The sequence below is a fragment of the Malus domestica genome, chromosome 10 (assembly GCF_042453785.1).
Source record: "Malus domestica chromosome 10, GDT2T_hap1".
Classification (NCBI taxonomy): Eukaryota; Viridiplantae; Streptophyta; class Magnoliopsida; order Rosales; family Rosaceae; genus Malus; species Malus domestica.
Window position 1 is genome coordinate 39,090,480 of NC_091670.1, and position 23,115 is coordinate 39,113,594.

The following is a 23,115-nucleotide window of genomic DNA, read 5'->3' on the forward strand; positions in this document are numbered from 1 at the left end:
TAACTCACCACCTCTGCCACCTACACCCAAGACCATCTCCAAAATGGGGTTAACCATTTAAATTGGCGATTTGACGACTCAAAGCGAAAGCATGACATATGGTTGATACTTCTTGACTTTGAGTTTAGATTAGGCCAATCGTATTATAGACAAATCAATCAATGTACCATTTGTAATTTGTCTAACGCGATAATTAACCATTGTATAAGTTAGAGGGGCTGGTAAACGGCCATGGATCAAGCTTATTTTATTTTTGTTAGTATGGATGTTTTAACGTTAAAAGAGATTTCAAGTTCGAACTTCGCATTTCTTTTCAGTTCATTAAAACAATAATAATCATATGATGAAAATGATCATATCTATAAGCAGGGTGATGTGATCACATGTACTGGACGCATAGAGCCTAGGGGTGTGCGGTAAAATGGCCATGGATATAGTCTTGTGTTTGATGTTAGAAGAGAATCAACTTCAAAACCCTTGTCTCCCAAAAAATAAATAATTATACGATAAAGGTAATTAAGCAACGACCAATCATGTATAGGGTAGACAAGATAAAAATAGCCACGAGTCAAACTCTCTTTATAACTTTGGAAGAAATCTCAAGTTCAAACGTCACGTTTTTTATTTATCAAAGTACACGATCAAGACGAAGTAACTAATCACATATAAGCTAAATGGGTTTTGTAAACTGGCCATGGATCAAGCCCTCGGCAATGTAGCGATAAGCAGCTTCTGTTAAGTGAATTCCATCCCAGTTTACATAGGAAGATGGATCTTTACAGGCAGTTGATCCTATGTGTCCACACCTTGCTGAATTATTGAAATTGTATGACCCTCCTCCTCCACAGCATGCCCTTAGAGTCCCACTTTTGAATCCTGCAAAATTCAATCAAAAAATTACGATACTTAAACGAATATATAAAAATCTTAATTTTGATTTAATTCAATAAATAATTTCATACTTGTTGATTGATGAATGATTTTTTTTTATAAATAAATGTAATATATTTTTTTCCCACAACATATAAATGTAATATATAGAACTTACCATAATGTTGAGGGGCATGGAAAAAGGGCATGGCTGCGCCATAGTAGTCAGCATATATTATGTTTGCATGAGGGTATTTCTGTCTAAGTGTTGCTAGGGCACGTTTGAGCTCACTGTTATGGTATTTGGAGAAAGCATTGAAAGCCTTCAAACACCCATTTCGTTTATCATAATAAGCTCTGTTAGTGGTTTGAAACAAAGTCAAATACACGGCTGAACATCCAATTGGCAAGTTTCCAGGCACCAACAACTCCACTGCTCCTTCTTCTATCAATGCCTGCCACAAGTCCCCAACTAATTAGGTCAATCATGTGACAAATTTTTGTGTACAATGACTTTTAATGACTAATATATACAACGATATAAGTATGAGACGCTTATCCGTATGTAGGTAACTACATACTGTTAGATGCTAGTACCAAACGTACTGCATGTGTGTGGTTATATATTGTTGATGCATGACGTGACGAATCTTATATACGATGACTTATTGACTGTTATTGATATATTATTACTGATGTGACATACACTGGTGGCGTTAGTAATTGCTCCAACAACATATGGTACTGAAGCTTTGAGCTGTTCCATGTTGCCACCGACAAAGAAAGCGTAATTGTAATCGTTTCCACCTATCTCCCCCACCAAAAAGAGAGTCTTCTTGAAGTAGTTGTCACACTCTGAAAAATAAGTAAATAAATAAATGTGAATTAAGTCAGTAATTTAGATTACAGATTGAATTGTTACCTTGTTTGGTGCTGCAAAGTGATGGCTTCAGCTTCTTGAACCAACCAAGCTGAGTGCTCAAAGAGTCATTCGTCCACATAACCGGTCCGATTTTTCTTTGGTAGAAGAATTCTGGGTCAAGTGCAGTGGCTCCAGCAACAGCAAAGTTCACTCCATGCTGAATATCTTGGGTTTTGTTCAGTGCTAGGTAGGGTGGCAAAAGTGGCAACCCAAATGCCTCAACTAAAACAGTATCAAATGATTTATTATCATATGTCTGTGTTGCTTTTGGAGTTGTTATTAGCATGCAGTCCGTTAAAGAGCAAATTTATTCATACCAGTTTTATTGACATAAATTGTGTTTACAGAAAGTAACTGACAAATTAAGGGAGGAGGAGGGAGAGGAGAGAGTTACCAATGAAATCGACGACAAGCCGTCCATCGGAGCAGCGACCGGTTGCGTGTTGAAAAAAGGTCTCTCCATAAGGGAGCTTTCCGATGACGGGAAATGCAAGGGCACCGGAGAGAAGGAAATTTCCGGTGTCGCTGAGGGAGTCGCCGAAGTTGAATATTGCCTGGTAGGGTTGAAGACTTGATGAGACTAGAGTGCTCAAACACAACGTGAGGCATAAAGAGGAGACTACAAGGATATTAATCAACTTCATTTTTTAATGTTTTGCCAATTCGATCGGATTTTGTTTGTGTTCTTTTTTAATATATACTATTTTTTTTTCTAGCTACATGCATGGTTAATGATGCTTTTTAGCAGTTGGAGCTTTAAATCTTGTACAAGTATATTCAACTAGATATTTGGCTGAAGTGTGTATGCCATTTATAGCGGCGGTCCTGTGAGTTATGAGCAGGAGCACAAGTGTCCTCATTACGGGTACAACGGACACTAAAACAAAAATGGCTTCAACACCATTGATATTCAAATGTGGTATACTAAGATTACTCTAAACTGCATAGCATTGAAAAGAATTTAAGCTTATTTTATTGTTGTTTCCAAAAAAAACAAAAACAAAAAGTTATTTTATTGTTTGGATTGTCTTGTGAGTTTATGATTTGCGCCTAGTTTCATTTCCTTGCCTAGCTATTAGGCAATCTCCAACTGAAGGTTGGCCAAATGACTCGTTTTAGCCCTCTGGTCTTCCAAGATATTAATATTTTAATGAACAGTACATTGTCATATTTGCCTCCATCTCCAACTGAAGGTCAAAGGGCCATAAAGCTCATTTTAGCCCTATTACAAAAAACCGTCTCCAACCGAGGATCATAGGGCCAAACATAATTTATTATTTAAAAACTACAACTTAAATTCAAATTTAAATCCAACGGCTAAGTACTGCAAAAAACTACAACATAATTTATTATTTAAAAACAACAACTTAAATTAAATTCAAATTTTGTAAAATAGAAGTTATAGGAAAAAAATATAATTTAGAAAAAATATAAAACAAATTTTGTAAAATAGAAGTTAAAAGAAAAAATTGTGTAAAAATAAATAAAATTGTAAAAAAAAAAAAACGGCTAGCTGACGTCAACTAGCAATTGCATTTGAACTTTGGCCTAGAATTCCTGTCGATTATATCCGACAGGAATGCAAGAATTTCTGGCCCAGCCTGGGGCTGGCTAGATTGGGCCAACCCTCTAGCCCTTTGGCCCTTTCAGATTTCGTGGGGCCCACAAGCCCTCTGGCCTAGCCCTCAGTTGGAAACGATTTTCGAGCTATTTTCGGCCATCTGGACCCTTCGGTTAGAGATGACCTTAGAGATTAGGGCTAGTTCTATATTGATATGGTGTTCTGTAACTCGGTTCATAACAAATTAGTCACAATGCTGTCTTTTAATTTGTAGTTGTCATGGTAATATTTCTTTTCAGCTAATAAAATTATTGAAATGTTTGTAGTTGATTTCTTCAATTTTGGTTTGTTATTCCCCGTTTGTTCTTCACACTCTGATTTTCAAATCATACATCCAACACTAAAGCCTCCATGAACTAAGTTGAACCCTCTATATATCGGAGTTAGTAAAGTTTGTTGGAAATTTTGAGTATAAGTTTCATTATCCCACATTGATCACTACCAAATGGTTTCCTCACTTTATAAGGTTTCGTCCCTTATAGAAAGTGATTTGAGTGATAGACCATAGAGAATAAAATTGGGCTCAACCTTGGAGTTGGGCTTTGCGGTGTACTAATTAATTGATAATTAGTATTGGGAATTGTAATTGGCACTCCAAAAATCTCATTCCACACTCCAAACTTTCTATATTTGGAAAGAAAAATACACTTTTGAGGAATGTAGAATGAGGCTTTTGAAGTGCCAATAACACTTCCCTTAGTATTGATATATAATTAATTATCAAAAGATGAGCCTTAGGAATTGGGGCTCTTGAACTCAGGCTCTAATAATTAAATTCTTTAATTAATTTCAAATTTAATTAATTAATTAATTATTTTTTACTAACAGACTCATCTTTTTAGATGAAGTCTGATGAAAGAACACAAAGAGCAAAGCACCCATATGAGAAAATTTCTCCCAACAGACGCATTTCATTCTCATACATGTTGCAAACATGCATACATCTACTATATATACATTCATCTGTATGGCATTTAGAACACAGAAAATGAGAATTCTTCTTCTACAATCCCAAACATTCTTACTGAGAGAACCGCAAAGAAATTCGCCAGAAGTCAAGTTTTCCAGTGCTGGAATTCTGACTTGATCGTTGAATCCTAGTGAAGCAGATGTCCGTAGAACTACAAGCATTGCGTAGGGATGAAATTTCTGTTTTAAGAACATTGCGGTACGCAAGCCTCGATCTTTGATTTGTCTGTTTAATATTATTTTGTTTTGTTCATACTCTGTTAAACTATTTGTTCGCATTTATTATATATTAGCGTATATAAATTTATCATTTATTGTTGATATTTATCCACATAAAAAGTACATACGTGTATATATACCATCCAATTTGGGTATATATAGTACAATTTCAAAAAGCATGTAAGTTAACGAATTATACAGAACCATAAGAAACTAATAAAACTATTTTTTAAAAATAAGTACGTATAATATGCGTATCATACACTAATTACTAACTAGGGTGTACACCAAATTGGGACGTGGAGTCTCTAATTCAATCTTTGAAACTTATATTTGGTTGACAAAGAATAAAAACGTGTATGTATTTGGGAAATGAAAGTTTATTTTAGTGCTTGGAGGCTTCTTTTTTTTCGTTGTTGTCAATAGACACTTCATTAGCTAGAAAGGGGCTAGAGCTGAAAAAAAAAAAGAAAAGCAAAACAAGCAAGGTTTAATTTGGGATATGATGGCTTCAATTGGAACATGGAGGCTCTAATAAGGAAGAGGTTTCTATGGATTCACTTTGTAGGGGTTTTAGGGATTTTTCACATCTTAACCGTTTATCGTATATCGTGCGATCAGTTTTTGTCAGATACTATTTCTGTTTAATTTTTAAATAAAAAAAGTCAAATAATTTCTGACCGCACGATACACGATAAATGGCTAAAATGTGAGAATCTCTAAGGTATCATTTGGTACGTGGAATGCGATGGAACGTCATCGTCCCACGTTTGGTGCACTAAAGACAGTGGGATGCGCTGTCCCACAGAACGAATTTTGGTTAAATTTCCGTTCCACCTTCCCCTGGAACGACTCATTCCACCATGTGGAGCACAAAATTATAAAATTTTAAAACAAAAATGCCCCTTATCTTTTTCAATATTTACACCATCTAAATCATAAAACAACCCTAAAATTATATCATCTTCTTTCCATCTTCTCTACTGCTGCCTTTTTTTCCCCTTGGTCTCTCGCAACCTTCCTCCTCATCCTCTCCCGTAGCCTCTCTTCTCTCTTCCCCACGGAGTGGAACTCAAAGCTCTGCATCTCCAGGTTCCAGGTTTAATTTTGCTCTTTGTAGATCTTTGATTTTGCTTTTTTGTTTGGGTTTTACTTTTTCGTTTTCTTGATTTTTCTATGGAAAATAGGATGATTCTGAGAAAATAAGTTAGTTTTCTTGGTTTCACTGGTTTAACTTGTGCTTGGGAATTGTATTTGATAAGTGGTCTGCTTGTGGTTTGATTTTCAGTTTTCCTTTTTTTTGGAAGGGGGAGGGGGGGGGGGGTCAGATTCCTGTATAGTGTCAGTTGGATGGTTATATAGTAACTAATTCTCAGCATTGCTGAATTGGGTGTAGAGTGCAAGGACCTTCGGGAACTTCTTTTAGTATGTTAAATCTAGGTTCTGTATTTTTGTAAGATTTTGCAGAATTGTATTTTAGTAGGATTTCTTGACATTTTCGTATCCATATTCCATGTTAATTGTGACACCCTGGGCATTTGTGTGCTTCTTTGCATATTTGGAAATTCATGATACAAATCTTGTGGTAATAAATCTCTATCGACCTTTTCCATGGAGCGTTGTTTTTTAACATAATTATGGAGCAATTAAGGAGGGCTTTAAAGAATTTTTGTTTGTAGTTTTAATTTCTGCTGGTGCTCTTAAGAGGTATATTTAACATTTGGAATAGATGTTTGAGATAATACATTACGCTTCGAAGTTGGAACACAAAAGAAATACTGCTTTCTGAAGAACATTTTTGTAGTAGTATAGTATAATTAGTTAATTATTTTTTATCCTCTCATTACGAATATTAAATGTATTTTTTTTTCAAAAAGTACTTCATGTATCTTTTCCTTGTTGGAATTAAGTCTTTAACAAGTATGATTTCTCCTGGTTTAAATACAGTTTCAGTTTTTATGTTATGCATATATGTTAAACGTTCTTAGTCTGACTCTTACGAATGACTTTCAAATTGAATTTTACAGAGATTATATATGAAAAGAAGTGCGGATAAATATGTATACATTAATCCTGATGTGGAAAGTTAAATTAGATTGTTTCTCTTACATTGAGATGATATGTAAAATGATCTAAATTGTATTGTTTTAGGATAATGCATTTTATAGCAGATGCATTAATTTGTCCTTTTCATATTAGTGACATTTCTACTCAAACTGTAATTGAAAGATTAAAAGCCATGGACTTTAGTTTATGTAAATTATATAAAAAATCTGGATCTGAAAAATTCTTTTGAAATTGTAGTCACTGTCCTCCTGCTTGATACCAGGAAGTTTGTCATGAAATCTTAGTTTTGTCCCCTAAATGGAAAAGCATTTTATCTAGTACTACGATGTTCATCCTTGAAGCTTCAGAGGCAAGACTAATTTTCTAATCTTCTTTTTCTAAGATTTTGATAGACAATTCTTTCTTCAGAGCATTTCACGGGTAACTGTACATATTTTCTATGCTCAATGAACTGGTAGATGATGAAGTTTCTAGTGAATCATATTGTTCTAATGATGAATTTAGTGTTCGACTCTATTTCACATATGTAACCTCCATTGTCCCTCTTTGTGTCACTCTTTTATTAATTTTGTGAGACCTCCGAAATGCCTCCGACTTCACCTACCCCATCTCCTTATGTTGCTACATCTAGTGCATCTCAACCTATTAGGAAGAGGAAGAGGAAGAGGAATAGGAATGATGCTAATGCAAATATTGTAGCTGTTATCAGTGAAAGTTGGGATAAAGCAGTTACTGAAATGAAGAAGTTAGGTGAAAATTTTACTTTCTAAGAAGCGAAAGCCAGGTTACCTTCTGAGCTTCAGGCCATTGGTCTCTCATACGATCAGATGCTAAGAATTTCAATGAAGTTAGTGAAAGATACCAATCTGATACGTATTTGGTGTACTTGGATGACTCACACAAGTCAAATTTAGCATTTGGGGGGTTTAGTATGATGAACTATATCAACGTTTAGTGCTTTCATTATTGCTTTAGCAAGACATTATCTTTTTTTTTTTTTTTTTAAATCAGGACGAATGTTTAATTTTGGATATTTCATGTTTAAGTTCTAGATATATATTTCATTTTCTTTGGTTAAGTTCTAAATGTTTAAACCTAAAACATTTACGACAAGCATGATCATTAAACTTGTATATTTTTCAACATTACATGACAACCATGACCATAGACATCCAATCCTCTCACAGCTCAACTTATACTATACAAATTGTTTGAATGTTATATAATATATATACAATCTTACTCATACTTATTGTTTTGATTAAGAATGAGGACCAATGCATGCTTATGCTTTTCCTACGTTATCAGGGAAATATCAGGGCAGCTACAAAGAAGCGCTAGAAATGGCTGCAGAGAAGAAAAGATGCACCCTTGCTATTTCATATTTTCAATTTTCTCGACTTACACACGGTACGAATATATGAACACAGGAAAGTCCATATCTGCCAGTAGTGTTAGTGTAAAAAATATATCATAGATAAGCATATATGTGTTCAAATATGAACAAGTTCCAAAAAAAAATTTGTCTCATCCCGTCCTATGCAGAAACATTGTATAAACAACAGACGGAACATGAGTAAGTTAATCATTTAATCTTTTGGTTTTGTGCCGTCATGCGCTTACCAAACGCAGAACGGAACAATTGTCCCTTTCCGTCCTGCGCGTACCAAACATAACACAGAACCTCCGTCCCGTCTATGTACCAAACGGTACCTAGGATCCCCACAATTTGGATCCGGATGGGATCCAAATCCCTCTAATAATTCACCCGATCAAATTAATGAAAGAGCAATGCTAAGTAGACTAAATTTATAAATTAAATTATGTGATACTAAGAAGAAATAAGGACGTTAATAACACTTAACTAATATTAACTCAATCATCAACTCCCATGTCTTTACAACATTAATCTACAAATTTAGTCTCCCTAACATTAGCATTACCCTTAATGAATGGTTTTTTTTACATGATACAAGTGACATGTGTGGAGGGGGATTTGATCATAACATTACCACCGTTGCAAAGCTAAACGCGCTTAATTACTTGAAGTATAAGCCCCTTAACCCAAAATAACTGAAAATTTGTTATTAGCCCTTGAAACTATATTTTTCCTCTACTAAAACCCATCTCTTTTTGTTTTTGTTTTTTTTTGAATAAAGCCCATTGACTAGCCTCCAACTAAACAAATTCTTTAATTAAGTTTGACTTTTTAAATTGTGTATTTTTTGAATGCCTAAACTACCCCTATTAATACTTGGATGGGGTTTTTGGATAAGTTACTTGTTTTATCCATTTAATTAATTTTATATATTTTACAAAATAATTCATGCCATTCATTGTATATTCAATGTATTGACTTTCAAATTGTTATAACGTGCCAATTGAAAAATAATAATACTAATTTCATAATTTTGTGCATTAAATATATAAGTTAATTTACCTACCAACACAAGAATAAACCCAAAATAGCTTCGGCTAATACTCCAATCCCTAATACACAAAACAAAAGCGATATGTTCAGTGCAATTTTTACCTACAAAATAGTCTAATTTACCTATTCCATCAAACCAAAATTTAAAGGGTCTAATTTACTTCCAAAATGGTCTAATTTACCTACTTGATTTAATTGCCTACAAGCACAAACCCACAACATTCGAACATTATCTAATATCACTATTTTTTTTTTTGGAATAGGTAAATTAATTTAAATGTAGGTAAATTAGTATAATATTTTATAAGTAGGTAAATTAATTTAAATGTAGGTAAATTAGTATAATATTTGTATGTAGGTAATTACATGATTCAAAATGCAGGTAAATTAGTATAATATTTTATAAGTAGGTAAATTAATTTGTATGTAGGTAATTACATGATTCAAACAATATTAGTTTTTCCATACAAGATATGTCTTTTCTTTTTTAATTTGGTAAATTAATTTATATATGTTGCTAATATTTATGATACAAAAAAGGTAAAATATCCATATGGATTTAATTGCTCATCATAATTAGGATGAGTAATAACATTTATTGACCAAATTAGGATTTTGTGGCATAAGTTGTAAATGTATTGTAATAGTTGGTCATATATTTGTCTACATGGTAGACTATTTGAAATTTGGGTTTTATTTGAATGTTTAAATTTAAGTGGGTTTTTATTTTAAAAATAAGAGTTTCAAGGGCCTATATCTAAATAACCCTTAAAATAATTATTGATGGGATGTAAGTCTACCAAGTGACATCACCAAATGGAACAAGATAATTTCTTGTGTGATATGAATGGCAAAATAAATCTGTAGGCCAAATCACTGTTGTGAAACAGAGGAGGTACTAATGTGGGGAATGGTGTAAATTCCATCTAATAAGGCCTTGGCAATCCACTGGTTTGCTGCTTCAGTAGTGTGCCGACCGTCCCAGTTGATAGACTTTGCAGGGTTTGCACAAGCACGTGATCCTGGAAGACCACATAGTGCTGATAAGTTGAAATTGTACGTCCCTCCTCCTCCACAGCATGCTCTGGAAGTATTCTCGGTAAATCCTGCAATGAGATGAATCCGATGATTTGATCACCGAGAGGATCAACATTTGAAACACTTCAAATAATCATGTATCTTAACAATAATTGTAAAATACTTTAAAACATTTAAGACCGTTTGATAATCATGCATTACGTTTTCAGTTTTCAATTTTTTTAATATTAAAAAAACTGTAGCAAACGAGTGCTAGAGAGTTGCAGTACCAAAATGTTCTGGAGACTGATACAATTGTAGCTCAGCATTGTAAAGATCTCCATAAATGATGTTGACATGAGGATGAAGGCTTCGAATCTGACTTAGCTTTGTCTTAAGTAGCTCATTGTGATACTCAGAAAACTTGTTTAACCAGGTAAGACAGCCAGTTAAAGGGTCATATTCACTCTCATCTGAACCCTCATATAAGGTAAGATAACAAGGAATGCAACCAATTGGAGCGTTGCCTGGTACCAAAAGTGTCGATGCCCCATGCTGAATCAACTCCTGCAGAAATAAAAATGTAAAACAACCAAAAGCCTACGTTTCTTAAAAAAAAAATTCCTAGAGCTCCAGTGAAACAAAAATATTTCGGGCATTTAAACCTTTAAATTTTGATTTTTGTGTTTAAAAAAAATATGTGCTATTGAAAATCCCACATTTCATAGCCAATATTGTAAGAAGGATGCATAACTAAAAGCAGATATATATGATATTCCAACTCGTACATTGATGGCTGAAGCCATTGCTTCTATCACGAACGGAACATATGTTTTAACAATTTCCAAACTCTCTCCTGCGAAAAACGGACAGTTGTAATCGTTGCCTGCAATCGGTCCCATAACAATAAGAGAACTTGAAAGGAGATTCCTGCAGTCTGTAAATTAAAGGTAAAAAACATAAGTACATCATATCCAAGATGAAACCTTCAGATTCAGGTCACCAAGTTCAATTATTGAAGTTCTTTACCGAAAAGAACAGGAAAAAAAAAAGTTGACATTGCAGTTGTTTATCATAAAAGAAAACAAAAGAAAAGTTCGTTTATAGAAGTTGTTACTTCTGTGGCATTGGAAATTGTGGACATGGATCCTCTCCGGATCCAATTGTCCTAATCTTAGGATCCATCAATCCGGACCGTTGAAATTTGATCTAACAGTTAAAGTTATTATAACTTTTAAAATGGGCTCCTATTTTTAGTCGTTGGATCAAATTTCAACGGTCGGGATTGATGAATCCCTAAAATTAGGACAATTGGATCGGGAGAGGATTCATGTCCGGAAATTGTAGTCAATCACAAAAGCAATGGGGACCAGAAACGCTTTCAAAAGTAAAAACAAAAGAAATGAAATGGAATTTAGATGGAGGGGAATGAATGATAGCCAGCTTCTTATTTGCACAATTGCACTTTAATGGTTGAGTCCCCGCTAACTGTTTAATGAAACGGAAAATGATAAATACACATCTTTTTTAATTTTTTTTATACATTCATACTTAATCATGTTCATATTTTGTTTAATTTATTTAATTCGATGGATAAAAAAAATAAGAAATGTGCGAGAAACTAAAACTTAGAGAGATGGTCAATATTATCAGACGTTACTATCAATATTCCATCAATATCAATGTACCACATATATATGTTGCTTTCAAAACTAATACCGGTGAATTATGTAATAAAAACTAGCCTAAGTCCACACACATTGTGTGCAAGAGCAATTTGTTTACTTTTTTTTTATGATATTTTTATTGAATTGGGAATAGAGGAAAAAAATCATGTTTTTACCATCCTTTAGTTAAGACAGAGAGTTTTGTTATAGATAATATAGATAAAAAGTTATAATCAAAGTTCTATAACAAAAAAAAAAAGATCCTTTAGGGTGCGTTTGGTACGCAGACGGAACGGAACGGAACGGGACGGGACGGGACGGAACGAAGGTGTAATTTTTGAAAAAGACATGGGGTATATTTGTCTTAAAATGGTAAAACATTGCGTTCCACAAACGTGGAACAAACCCGTTCCAGGGGGGGGAGGTGGAACGCAAAAACACTCAAAATTTGTCCCGTGGAACAGCCCGTTCCACCCATTTTTGGCGCACCAAACGCGGGACGGAACGCCTCGTCCCGTTCCGTCCCGTCCCGTCCCACGTACCAAACGCACCCTTAGTGTACATATAAGGGAAATGAGGCACCTAAATCTACATGATTAAAAAAGTATATATTTAGACTCATTTATAGAAACATATTTAGACACAGAATATAAGTGTACCTTACTATTTTGTGTGGACGAGTATATAAACAACATAACCCAAAAGAAAAGTCTTGGCAATTGACCTGAGGATGTATTGCATAAAGGTGATAGCATTCCCTTGAACCAGTCCACTTGAATTCTTAGAGAGAAGTTTGTAAATATATCATAACGTCCCATTGGGTCAAGAAAGTCAGTGTCAAGTGCAGTGGCTCCAACAACTGCAAAATTCACACCCTCGTCAAGGTTGCGCACCGTTTCATTGACGTTCAGGATTTCAAGATAAGGTCGTACTAGTGGAAGCCCCATAGATTCAGCTGCAAAAGGTAAAGCCAAAGAGAATCTGAGAAAGAAAAAAAGCAGATCTGTTTTTCTTATGGTAAGATAGATAAGTGGATGCACTGCACATACCAATGAGGTCTATCATTAAACGACCGTCGCAGCAGCGCCCGGTGGGGTGATGAAAGTAGGTCTCCCCATTTGGAGGGAAGAGGAAGTGGTACGGACCCTTATGGTGGTCAAGGGCATAGATGTATTCGTTGCCAGTATCAGCAAGTGAATCCCCAAACCCAATGATAGATGTGTAGCCACAATTCGCGTACGGGATGATCACTACTGTTAGGAGAAGGAGGACGTGCATGGTCAAACTTGCCCGATAATACCAAGCCATGTCTCTCTCTCTCACTCTCACTTACTCACACGCAGCTTGACTTATATATAGATATAGATATATAGAAGATCTTTAAGGGAATGAATTTTTTTTTAATTAATTGGGATTAGTTGTGGGACCCATACCACATTGAACTTCAGGTACAGTTTGGTACGTGAGACGGGACGGGATGGAACGGGACGAGCTGTTCCGTCCCACTTTTGGTGCGCCTAAAAACTGTGGAACGGGTTGTCCCATAGGACGAAATTTGGCTGATTTTTTGTTCCACATCTTTCCCCTGGAACAACCCGTTCCACATCCGTGGAACACAAATTTATAACATTTTATGACAAAATTTCTCCTTATCTTTTTCAATATTTACATCATCTGTTCCGTCCTGTTTCGTCCCGTCCCGTCCCATCCTGTTCCGTTCCGTCCCGTCTGCGTACCAAACGGTACCTCAATGATTCAAATCATCTATTTTTCAAATTACATCTCATAGATTATCCTTATAAAATATTAACCAAATCAGAAATAGTTGAAACATTTAATTGACTTAAAAAAATTTTGACAAAAACTTTATTGTATAAGAAACAATGAAATTTCATCATGATAATTAAGTAGACAAATGATTTTGGATTGAATTTAATTTTTGTAAGAATAATTTATGAATCGAGACTTACAAAATAATGGTTCGAATCGTGAAATTTCGATGTAAAGCATATCCCACAACTAATCTTTATTTAAAAAAAATGATTAAGGCATGCAATCAGTGCTGCTACCACGTGTAACACGAATATACTGTCACCATGTTGAACTTCAGAAACGAACAAGTCTCTAAAAACTGCAGCTTGCAACTGTAGGTCTACGTGAGGAGGCAGCTGCAGCATGCCTTCCAACCACAAGTCTACGAGAGTAATGCTATATGTTGATACCCCTTTATTTGCTTATTGAGCCTTCAAACTACATGTCTGTGTGAGGAAGTCTATATAGTGATATCCCTTTATTTGCTTATTGACCACACATTTCAACAGTTCGGGAACTACCACCTCGAAAAGTGGTTTAGGGCTTAGCGTCGCTAGCTACCAATGAAGTCTATGACTACGGAGCAGCGTCCGGTCGGGTGGTGAAAGTAGGTCTCTCGATAAGGAGGGAAGAAAATGTTGAAAGATTTGTTAGGAGAGCTGTTGTAGAAGTTGCCTGTATCGGAAACTGAATCGCCGAATCTGATGATTGAGCTGTAGCAACCTAGAGCATGATGAGGGATGAATGTGACCACTGACATCACGAGGAGGAGGATGAGCAGGAGCAGGAGCTATTCATTGACGAATTACTTTTTTGAGTAAATTGTAGCTATATTCCTTTAACTTTAACTCAATTGGAACAATGGTCCCTCAACTAAAAATTTATTACCATTGGTCTCTCAACTCATCAAAACGTGCAGCTATGGTCCCTCAACTTTAATTCAACTAGAGAAATAGTCCGGTAACTTTAACTCAATTGTAGCAATGATCATTCAAACATAACTCGTTTTGACAAATTTTTTGACGTAGTTGACAAAAATGACCATAATTACACACTTTGATGAATTGAGAGACCTTAATTGTATAAATGATCATTCCAACATAACTTATTTTGACAAAATTTTGACGAAATTGATGAAAATGACTATAGCTACACATTTTGATAAGTTAAGGGATCAATGTTAATGGATTTTTAGTTAAGAGGTCATTACTCCAATTTGATTAAAATTAAAGAACAATTTCTACAATTTACTCTACTTTTTTCCCTCCCTCCCTCAAGTTGCTTCTTAAGCTAAATTGTAATAGTCAAACTGTCAAATTTGTAATAGTTTATGAAATATTCATTGACGAATTACTTTTTGGATTGTTAGGTACACTCATGTACTTTTTGGATTGTTAAGTACACTCATGAGTTGAACCTACCTACAAGCATGGTGTCTCCACAATTTGGGGAAGAAATAATAAAAAGAAGTGTGATATTCACGTCACTTTTTACTTCTTACATACTTCTTATTAATTTTTGTTATTTGATTTTTTTTTAATTTATTTGGTCTGACGGTCAAAAATTAAAACAATATGTAAAAAGTAAAAAGGAATATATGAATAACACATGGCATAATAAAACTCCGAAATTTTTTGCCAGTTGTGTTGACATTGATAGCTAGAATGAGTATAACCACAGGTTTAGAGTTGACACTGACATATTACAATTGTGAAACACAAGGAACTAATTGTTGAAATATAAACACAACATGATAGATTTTTCAATGTGACCGATACACATGATAATACGTCGCGTGTTACTATATAAATAGTGAGATATGTGTGTTAAAAAGTTAATAACTTAAAAAATAAAAAATTTCGTAATTTCTATAAAAACATACTGTGTACCATCCGTATTTCCATCGCAAAGAAAAAAAATTTCACATACGAGTTACTAATTGTTAAAATATAAATGTTAAAGTTATTATTTTAATTATTTTAATATAAATAATATCGTTTATTAAAAAAATTATTATTTTAATATTATAAATACCAAGACAAATGCTTGGTGTGTAAGAGGCCACATTTGCCAGCTTTAGTTGGAAGATGGAGTTAAATCTCCTCGAAGTAAAAGAGGAGTGTGAAAGAAGAGTGGTTGAAAATATCTTCAACCAAGGGCTTTCTTATTATATAAACTAGCATAGAGCAAATATTTTGTGTGTACGAAGTACGTAAACAATCGTCTATCTTCTTCCACGTTCTCCTCAAGCGCAATCATTTCGGTTCATTCAAACTATTAAAAAAACATTATGATTTTACTTATCTGTATAAAAAAATGATGGTGAGATAATTTTTCTTAATAAGTGTATATTTGTATCTTATGTAAATATTTTGATACAAAATTACTATTTTACCCTCCTTATGTAAATGTTGTGTATAAAAAATGAGGGCAAAATATAAAAAATTGGAATATGATTGTCATTTTGTCAAAATACAAAATTAAAGCCCTCTTCTTTTAGTAGAATAGAAGATGAGAGAGAGACCGCAGAAATATAAAAGAGTGCAACAAGAGCTTGTCTGTGGAGTTGAAAATAAGCCCGACTCTGAACATAGAACCGGCGAAGAGTGCAGCAAGAGCTTGTCTGTGGAGTTGAAAATAAGCCTGACTCTAAACATAGAACCGGCTTCTGAGATACAAAAAACACCAACAATCATAAAATGAATGGAAAGTTTGTATTTTTTTTCTTCTTCCCTTCCTTGTCAAAGTTTCAACACTACTGCGAGGAATGACGTATTTTCCTTTTAATAACACATTGGCTAGCCGTGCTTCAGTAAAGTGGATGCCATCTCAATTGATAAACTCTGCAGGGTTTTCAATCAAAACGCTTGCCTGTGGAGTACCGCATTGTCCCGATCGATGAGTTGTAATTGTATGCCCCTCCTCCTCCACAGCACGCTTTCGGAGTTCCCCCGATAAATCCTGCAATCAAAACGAACCCAAATTTTCTTATCGTAAACAGGGTCGGCCCGCTTCAGCATATGGAAGCTATATATAGGCATTGTTAACCCTTCAAATATATGCCTAATCTTCTGGGTAGAAATAGAATTACACCAAAAATCCACAAGCTATTCAGAAGGCAGCTATCTGTGAGTAGGGACTAAATTATATGCACATGAAGTTTCAGTTTGTGAGTTTTTAATTACCAATTCGATTAGAATCTTGAATCTTCATCTTTTAAAGAAAAATATGCAAAATACTTGGATGGAAATATTGAGGACTTGAAGTACCAAATTGTTTTGGAGAATGATGTAAGTGCATCGTAGCATTGTAATAATCTGCGTAAATGATGTTGGCATGAGGATGAAGGCTTCAGATCCAACTTAGTTCTGTCTGAAGCTGCTCATTGTGATACTCCACAAACTTGTTTAGCTAAACGTGTTATAGACAAATAAATCAAATGCTGACGATGTAGCAATTGTAATTGTTTAAATAATTGACCATTATATAAGCTAGTGGGGTGTCGTAAACGGCAATGGATAAAGCTTATTTTACTTTGTTTGTATGAATATTTTAATGTTGAAAGGGATTTCAAGTTTGAATCTCGCATCCATTTTTCGTTCATTAAAACAATAATGATCATATGATAAAAATGATGTAAATAATCGTATAAGCATGGTGAAGTGCGCACATGCACTGAACGAGTAAAGCCTACAGGTGTGCGGTAATATGGCCATGGATATGATCTTGTTTTTATGTTAGGAGATCAAGTTCAAAACCATTGTCTCCCGTTCCATTAATAAAAAATAAATAATAATAACCGATAAAGGCGAAGCTACGACTAATCGTGTATAGGCTTGAGAAGACTATATCCATGGATCAAATCCTTCTTTAATTTTTAGAAGACATCTCAAATTCAAATATCTTGTTTATTTATCAAACCGGTAATAATTATACGATAAAGGGAAGTAACTAATCATATATAAGCTAAATGGTCTTGGTAAATTGCCATGGACCAAGCCCTTGGCAATGTAGCGATAAGCAGCATCTGTTAAGTGAATTCCATCCCAGTTTACATAGGAAGAAGGATCTTTACAGGCTGTTGATCCGATTTCCGCACTTTGCTGAATTATGGAAATTGTATGGGTCCTCCTCCGCAGCATGCCATTAGAGCAGTTCCACCGTGGTGTATTACCCGGTGGACTGGGGATGGAACAAGGCCAAATAGGCTGGGGGATAAGGTCCAGCGTATGCCAGCCTAAGGGACAGGCCAGGCCCGAGTGATAGGCCCAACAAGGATTGCTAGCCCGAGAGCCCGAAGGCGACCTCTCTTCAAGCGCGCGTGGGCGCTCGTCGTCCAACACAAAATCAGGGCTGGGGCCCGCAGTGCCTTTTCTGCGATGTTACTGTTGGGGAGGCCACGTGGCTTCCCCATGTCCGTTGGATTTCAACGACTATATTTTATGCACCGTTGGATTTCCAACAGTAAAAAAAATTTAAAAACCTCATTTAATTTCAGCCGTTGGATCTGAGATCAACTGTCCACGTTTTTAGGCTTTGTAAATTAATAAAAAAAAGAAAAAATTGTTTAAAATTATGAAATGTTACTGTTGTGCCACGTGGCACAATCTGGAGTGTTGGAATTCAAATTTTTTTAAATCCAACGGCAAAGATTAATTAGGTGAAAAAAAATATGAAAAAAAAATGATTTTACTTTTCTATAAATACCTTCTCATTATCTTCTACCTTACACCACAGTTTCATATTTTCTCAACTACTTTCAACCACATTCCTATCTTTCTCTCAAAATTTCAATCCAATTTTTTTCCAACAATTTGACTATTGATGTAGGTACAAATTGGATGCTTTTTGAAGATGTTGCATTGTGTACTAGCTGGTTGAAGTTACTCATGATTCGATTACGGGTAATGAGATGCAGTTGCGAGAAACGTGAAGTCTTATTTATACCAGTTTTCTTGAGAAAATTGGTGGGAAAAGAGCCAAAGAATCGATGTCCAGCCGTTGAAAACTACTTAGCCAATCGTTTAGTACGTGGAGAGACGCATTGGCACAAACTAGTAGTAATCTTCGAAGTGGGGAAAATTTAGCAGATCAAGTAGCAATATATTATTTATTTGTTTGTACTATACCCAAATTTACATTATAATTATTTGTTTGTATTATTTATTTGTTAGCTACTTTCATTATAATTATTTCTTCTCCCGCATTATGTAGACACTTCAAGCATAATCTTGGTATACTGCCAAATCCAAAAACCACAAGCAATCATTCAACCGGTGGGAATGTTGGAATATTGTTAAAGATTGTCCTAAATTCAGAGTTGTGCCTGTTGGTCCCAAAGTTTTCATGAACAACACTCCTCTACACTCTACGCCCGATCATTCCTCGCATGTTGATGAAGATGACGCAGAAGAAGTGCCAGAAACGCCCTCTTGAGCAAGCGTCGGGGTCGACCGGTTATCCAATTAGGCCTCAAGGTAAGAAGGCTACAAAGAGAAAAGGGAGTGCTTCCAAGAATGATTATGCAAAGTATAAGGAAGAACTTGCTCGCCAAGGTGAATTGAGTTTGGCACGGGAAATTGCTAAATTTGAGGCTAATAAGGCTAGAAAGGAGGCAAAAGATGTTGTTGTTGAGAGAGAATTTCAAGCTAATGAGAGAGAAAGAGAGCTACTTAGACAAGAAAGGGAACATGTTAGAGAAGAAAGAATAGCTCAACGAGATCTTGACATTATGAACACACCTTTAGAAGGGAAGTCTCCAAATTCTAAATATTTTTGGAAGTCAGGGAAAGCGGACGTGGTGCGAAGGAGGCGTGCAAGAGAAGCGAGAGCAAGTGGAGATGATCCTAGTACAACAAGAGAAGATCATCCTAGCACCACAAATTGGTTAGGTGATGATGATGAATTCACGACCCCATAATTTTTCAATCACTTTGTTTGTAATAGAAGCCCATAATTTTCTAATCACTTTGGGTTGTAATTTATTATTTATTGAATATAGTACTTTATGTTGTTTCCAATTTATTGAATATAGTACTTTATTTAAAGTAAGAGTAAATTTATTTAATTTGGTAATTTATTTATAGTAAGAGAATCTTTATTTAAATGACATAAACACACCAAATAAAATTACATAAACATACCAAATAATAAAAAACTCACTAAATGAACTAAAAAAAAAACACACCAAATAAAATTACATAAACATACCTACCAAATAATAAAAAACTCACTAAATGAACTTAAGTATCTTGAACTTGTTTCAATTTCCACTGGTGCTCTATCAAGTCAATTTGCCATACATTGTGCATATATGGCATTTGAAATGCAGTATATCGTTGAATGAGCCTTTCATTGTAACATCCATTCCTTTCTAATGGCTCGTGTTGCACGAGTTCTTCGATGGCATCATGAGCACAATATATTTGTGTTCTGGAATTGTTCATCATGTCTGGCTCATATTCATCAACGGCATCATAATCATGCTCATCTTCCATAATCATGTTGTGAAGAATTGTGAAGACCTGTAATTTGGAAAATATATTTATAAGACCATCTATAATTATAATATTTGGGTTCCTTGTATTTATTTAATTATTTATTTGTTTACTATATATTAACCTTGTCTAATTACCTGTTTATATTTATTTTATTTATTGATTTTAGCTTTACTATAATTATTTTGGTCTAAAATAATTGGCTGGTCAAGGTCAGTGCTATTGTTGACAACACCTCCCTATTTAGACACACCCGTAGCAGATTATGGGAGTACGGAGATAGGTTCAACTTATCTCTTGCCGCTACACCTTCCAATAAGAGAATAGCTATAACCGTCTCTTAACCTCCTATAAATAGGAGTGCTTTTCATTCATTTGAAAGAGGAAAACAAACGGACGAAGGGAAAAATAATTCGAGAGAAAGAGACCAGGATAGAGAGAGAGAGAGTTGTTTTTCTGTGGTTTCTGTTGAGAGTGAGAGAGAGATCGATTGAGTGAGGGAGGGAGGACTGTGGAGTCAGTAGCCTGCTTTGTGTGGGTAACAATTTCTATACCTTGTTTATCTTTTCATAACTATTATATATTTTCCTTGTTTATATTTGTCGTGGAGTTTCTATTCGAAGTTAGTTTATACAAATTCTTCGCTTGATCAAATCTAATGTAATTTGGCTTCAAATCTGTATAGATCTTTGAGTTGGCTGTCTTATTATAAAATATGAAAGAACTATGATAAACCCTAGTTTGACAAATCCAATTCAATTTCCTTTTCCAAAACTACTTTATATTTATACAATATTATGTTAATTTGATTGAGAATAGAATGAAGTTTATATATACACATATGCTACGCTATCAATATATGTAGATGTATATGTATAGCTATTTTTATATACATTAGTATATGCTGGAACAAAACCACACTAAGTCTTAAGCTTTTTGCACTATATATCGTCTAGGTTATAAATGATTAATCATGTTGTGAAATGGTTTTATGTATGGTTATTTTATACAAGTTACATAAGGTTTTGAAGGCAGAGGACTATCTAAGTTTATTCTTTATTTTGGTCTCCATAATATGTTTACTATACACAAAACTATTTTGCATAGTATTATAGGTCAACCAATTTGATATCTGATTTGAGTGGTAGTAAATTAGTAACCCAAGTACTTTGATTAGTTAGAGTCTATGTCTTGCATATATTGTGATTTGCTTAATACTTGTGAATAGGATTTTGTCAAGGTGGTGAACTCTTGTAATAGAGAGTTGGAGCAATGCTTTGGAGTCCAGGTAGGGGAAATACGGCAGACCTTTACAGATATTGATTCTATTAAATTTCGTGAAGTACTATATTTGTGTTGGTTTATTAATGTGGTTGGACCTTGTTTGGATTATTGCTTCAGTTCGTTGTTTACTTGTTAGTACTACTGGAATGTTATTCGTTGAGATATATATTGTGACTTGTGAAGATGTAATAACGTGCTTGTGCATCACTCATGTGTAAGAAGTGGTTGGAACTTTGTAGGTGAGAAAGGAAATTGGAAAGAGGGTAATGGAAATGATCTTTTGTGTAGTTGAGTCAAACTCTTAGCAGGTACCAGGTCTCAGGTGAGCCCACAGTGCACATATTCTTTAAGGGTAATTCGGGACTGGCGACGAAGAGTTTTGGCAAGATGACTAACAAAAGGGGAAATTGGGATGATTGAGTTACAGGGGGTTAATTTGTATATTAAACCATTCGAACCACCACTGCAGAGGTAAAATGCACGGTATGGGACGTGCAGGTCCGCGTGTTTTATTATATTAATTAACGGGGGTAGCCGAAGAGGTTCAATTGCATCCATGCATTATTTTATCAATAATAATTTGATATTCGGCTATATGATTTCATGACACATAATTTAATATTGTCAATTTACTGTGATAAGGTTATGTCCCTACTGAGCGACGGTGGTTGTTGCTCACCCCTAACCTATTATTTTACAGATGAGTTATTTGGCAACACTGGTGATAGACGAGCTGAGGTTGTGTTAGACGAGGGATCTAAGAGTGTTGATTTATTATTTCTATACACCTTGTAAAAATTTTGGAGTTATTTTAATAAGAGGAGTTTAATTTTCCAACCCGTGTCAATTTCCTTTTATTTATTTAGCTTTTAACTCGCGTTTCGGACTCGGGATCGAGTTTTTACTACCGACCCCAGGTCCGGGGCGTGACAAGAATGATGCACGTCATCATGATGGATCGAAGCGACTCTACATCAAATATTCTGGCAGCATCCCTAACAGTCGCCCATCGAGCTTGGAGGATACCAAAACAACGCTCCACATCCTTCCTGCACCCCTCTTAACAACTTGCAAAGTGTTTTTCCTTTTGCATTTCGCGGATGTGGCACTGTTTTCACAAACGATGACCACCTTGGGTAAATGTCGTCTGCTAGGTAGTATGGCGTGTCGTACTTACGTATGTTGACCTAATACGTGACTTTTGGTGTCTTTCCTTGCAGGACATCATTGAACACTAGGGATTGGGTAAGGACATTGAGGTCATTTTGAGCTCCCGGAACCCAAAAAAATGTGTGCCAAATCCATGTATCAAAAGATGTCACTGCCTCTAAAATGATATTTTTTTCTCCTTTTCTGTCCCCATAAACGCCTTGCCATGCACTTTGACAGTATTTCCAGGTCCAGTGCATACATTCGATGCTTCCAATCATCCCAAGAAAACCTCGCATCTTACCCTTCTTCAAAAGCCTTTGCAAGTCCATGTCAGTAGGTTTCCGGAGGTACTCTCCAGTGTACATAGATTTGTTTGCTCTGCAAAACCACATTAAGCACTCAAGAATGGTTGACTTCTCTATCCTTACTATATCATCCACTTGGTCTGTAGATGCTCCATATGCAAGCATCCGCAAGGCAGCAGTAATTTTTTGCTCAGGAAGGAGACCCATAGCACCAAAAGCATCATTCTTTTGCACAAAGTAAGAATCATGGTTGCAAACAGCAATCATGATTTTGTTGAACAA

The 23,115-nt window shown here is 35.1% G+C and overlaps 2 protein-coding genes and 1 long non-coding RNA gene across 3 annotated transcripts; 1 reads left to right on the top strand and 2 right to left on the bottom strand.

Annotated features, from left to right (window-relative positions):
- Nucleotides 1-558: 558 nt before the first annotated feature.
- Nucleotides 559-2,623, bottom strand: LOC103412424 (GDSL esterase/lipase At5g45910-like). The gene is made up of 5 exons (XM_008350988.4): nt 2,187-2,623; nt 1,793-2,014; nt 1,577-1,725; nt 1,049-1,325; nt 559-876 (listed from the first exon to the last, which is right to left on the bottom strand). Exons 1-5 carry the CDS (start codon nt 2,434-2,436, stop codon nt 671-673), a joined length of 1,104 nt encoding a protein of 367 aa, XP_008349210.3. The 5' UTR covers nt 2,437-2,623; the 3' UTR covers nt 559-670.
- A 2,916-nt stretch (nt 2,624-5,539) lies between these two features.
- LOC108174234 (uncharacterized) lies at nt 5,540-8,261 on the top strand. Its single transcript, XR_001791108.3, has 2 exons — nt 5,540-5,700; nt 7,977-8,261. It is a non-coding gene; the product is annotated as an uncharacterized lncRNA (long non-coding RNA).
- Nucleotides 8,262-9,790: 1,529 nt separating this feature from the next.
- LOC103446339 (GDSL esterase/lipase At1g28600-like) lies at nt 9,791-13,129 on the bottom strand. The gene is made up of 5 exons (XM_070806750.1): nt 12,833-13,129; nt 12,508-12,738; nt 10,905-11,053; nt 10,407-10,683; nt 9,791-10,205 (listed from the first exon to the last, which is right to left on the bottom strand). The coding sequence occupies exons 1-5, from the start codon at nt 13,089-13,091 to the stop codon at nt 9,973-9,975; spliced, it is 1,149 nt and encodes a 382-aa protein (XP_070662851.1). The 5' UTR covers nt 13,092-13,129; the 3' UTR covers nt 9,791-9,972.
- Nucleotides 13,130-23,115: the final 9,986 nt, after the last annotated feature.

What these genes read in the sequence shown, in the direction of transcription:
- LOC103412424 (XM_008350988.4), bottom strand. Translation starts at nt 2,436, where the DNA reads ATGAAGTTGATTAATATCCTTGTAGTCTCCTCTTTATGCCTCACGTTG. An exon ending in ACTTTGCAGCACCAAACAAG is followed by an intron (nt 1,726 to 1,792) that starts GTAACAATTCAA and finishes CTTATTTTTCAG; the next exon opens with AGTGTGACAACTACTTCAAG. An exon ending in CCATGCCCCTCAACATTATG is followed by an intron (nt 877 to 1,048) that starts GTAAGTTCTATA and finishes TGAATTTTGCAG; the next exon opens with GATTCAAAAGTGGGACTCTA.
- LOC103446339 (XM_070806750.1), bottom strand. Translation starts at nt 13,091, where the DNA reads ATGGCTTGGTATTATCGGGCAAGTTTGACCATGCACGTCCTCCTTCTC. An exon ending in TTTAATGATAGACCTCATTG is followed by an intron (nt 12,739 to 12,832) that starts GTATGTGCAGTG and finishes TACCTTTTGCAG; the next exon opens with CTGAATCTATGGGGCTTCCA. An exon ending in TCAGTCTCCAGAACATTTTG is followed by an intron (nt 10,206 to 10,406) that starts GTACTGCAACTC and finishes ATCTCATTGCAG; the next exon opens with GATTTACCGAGAATACTTCC.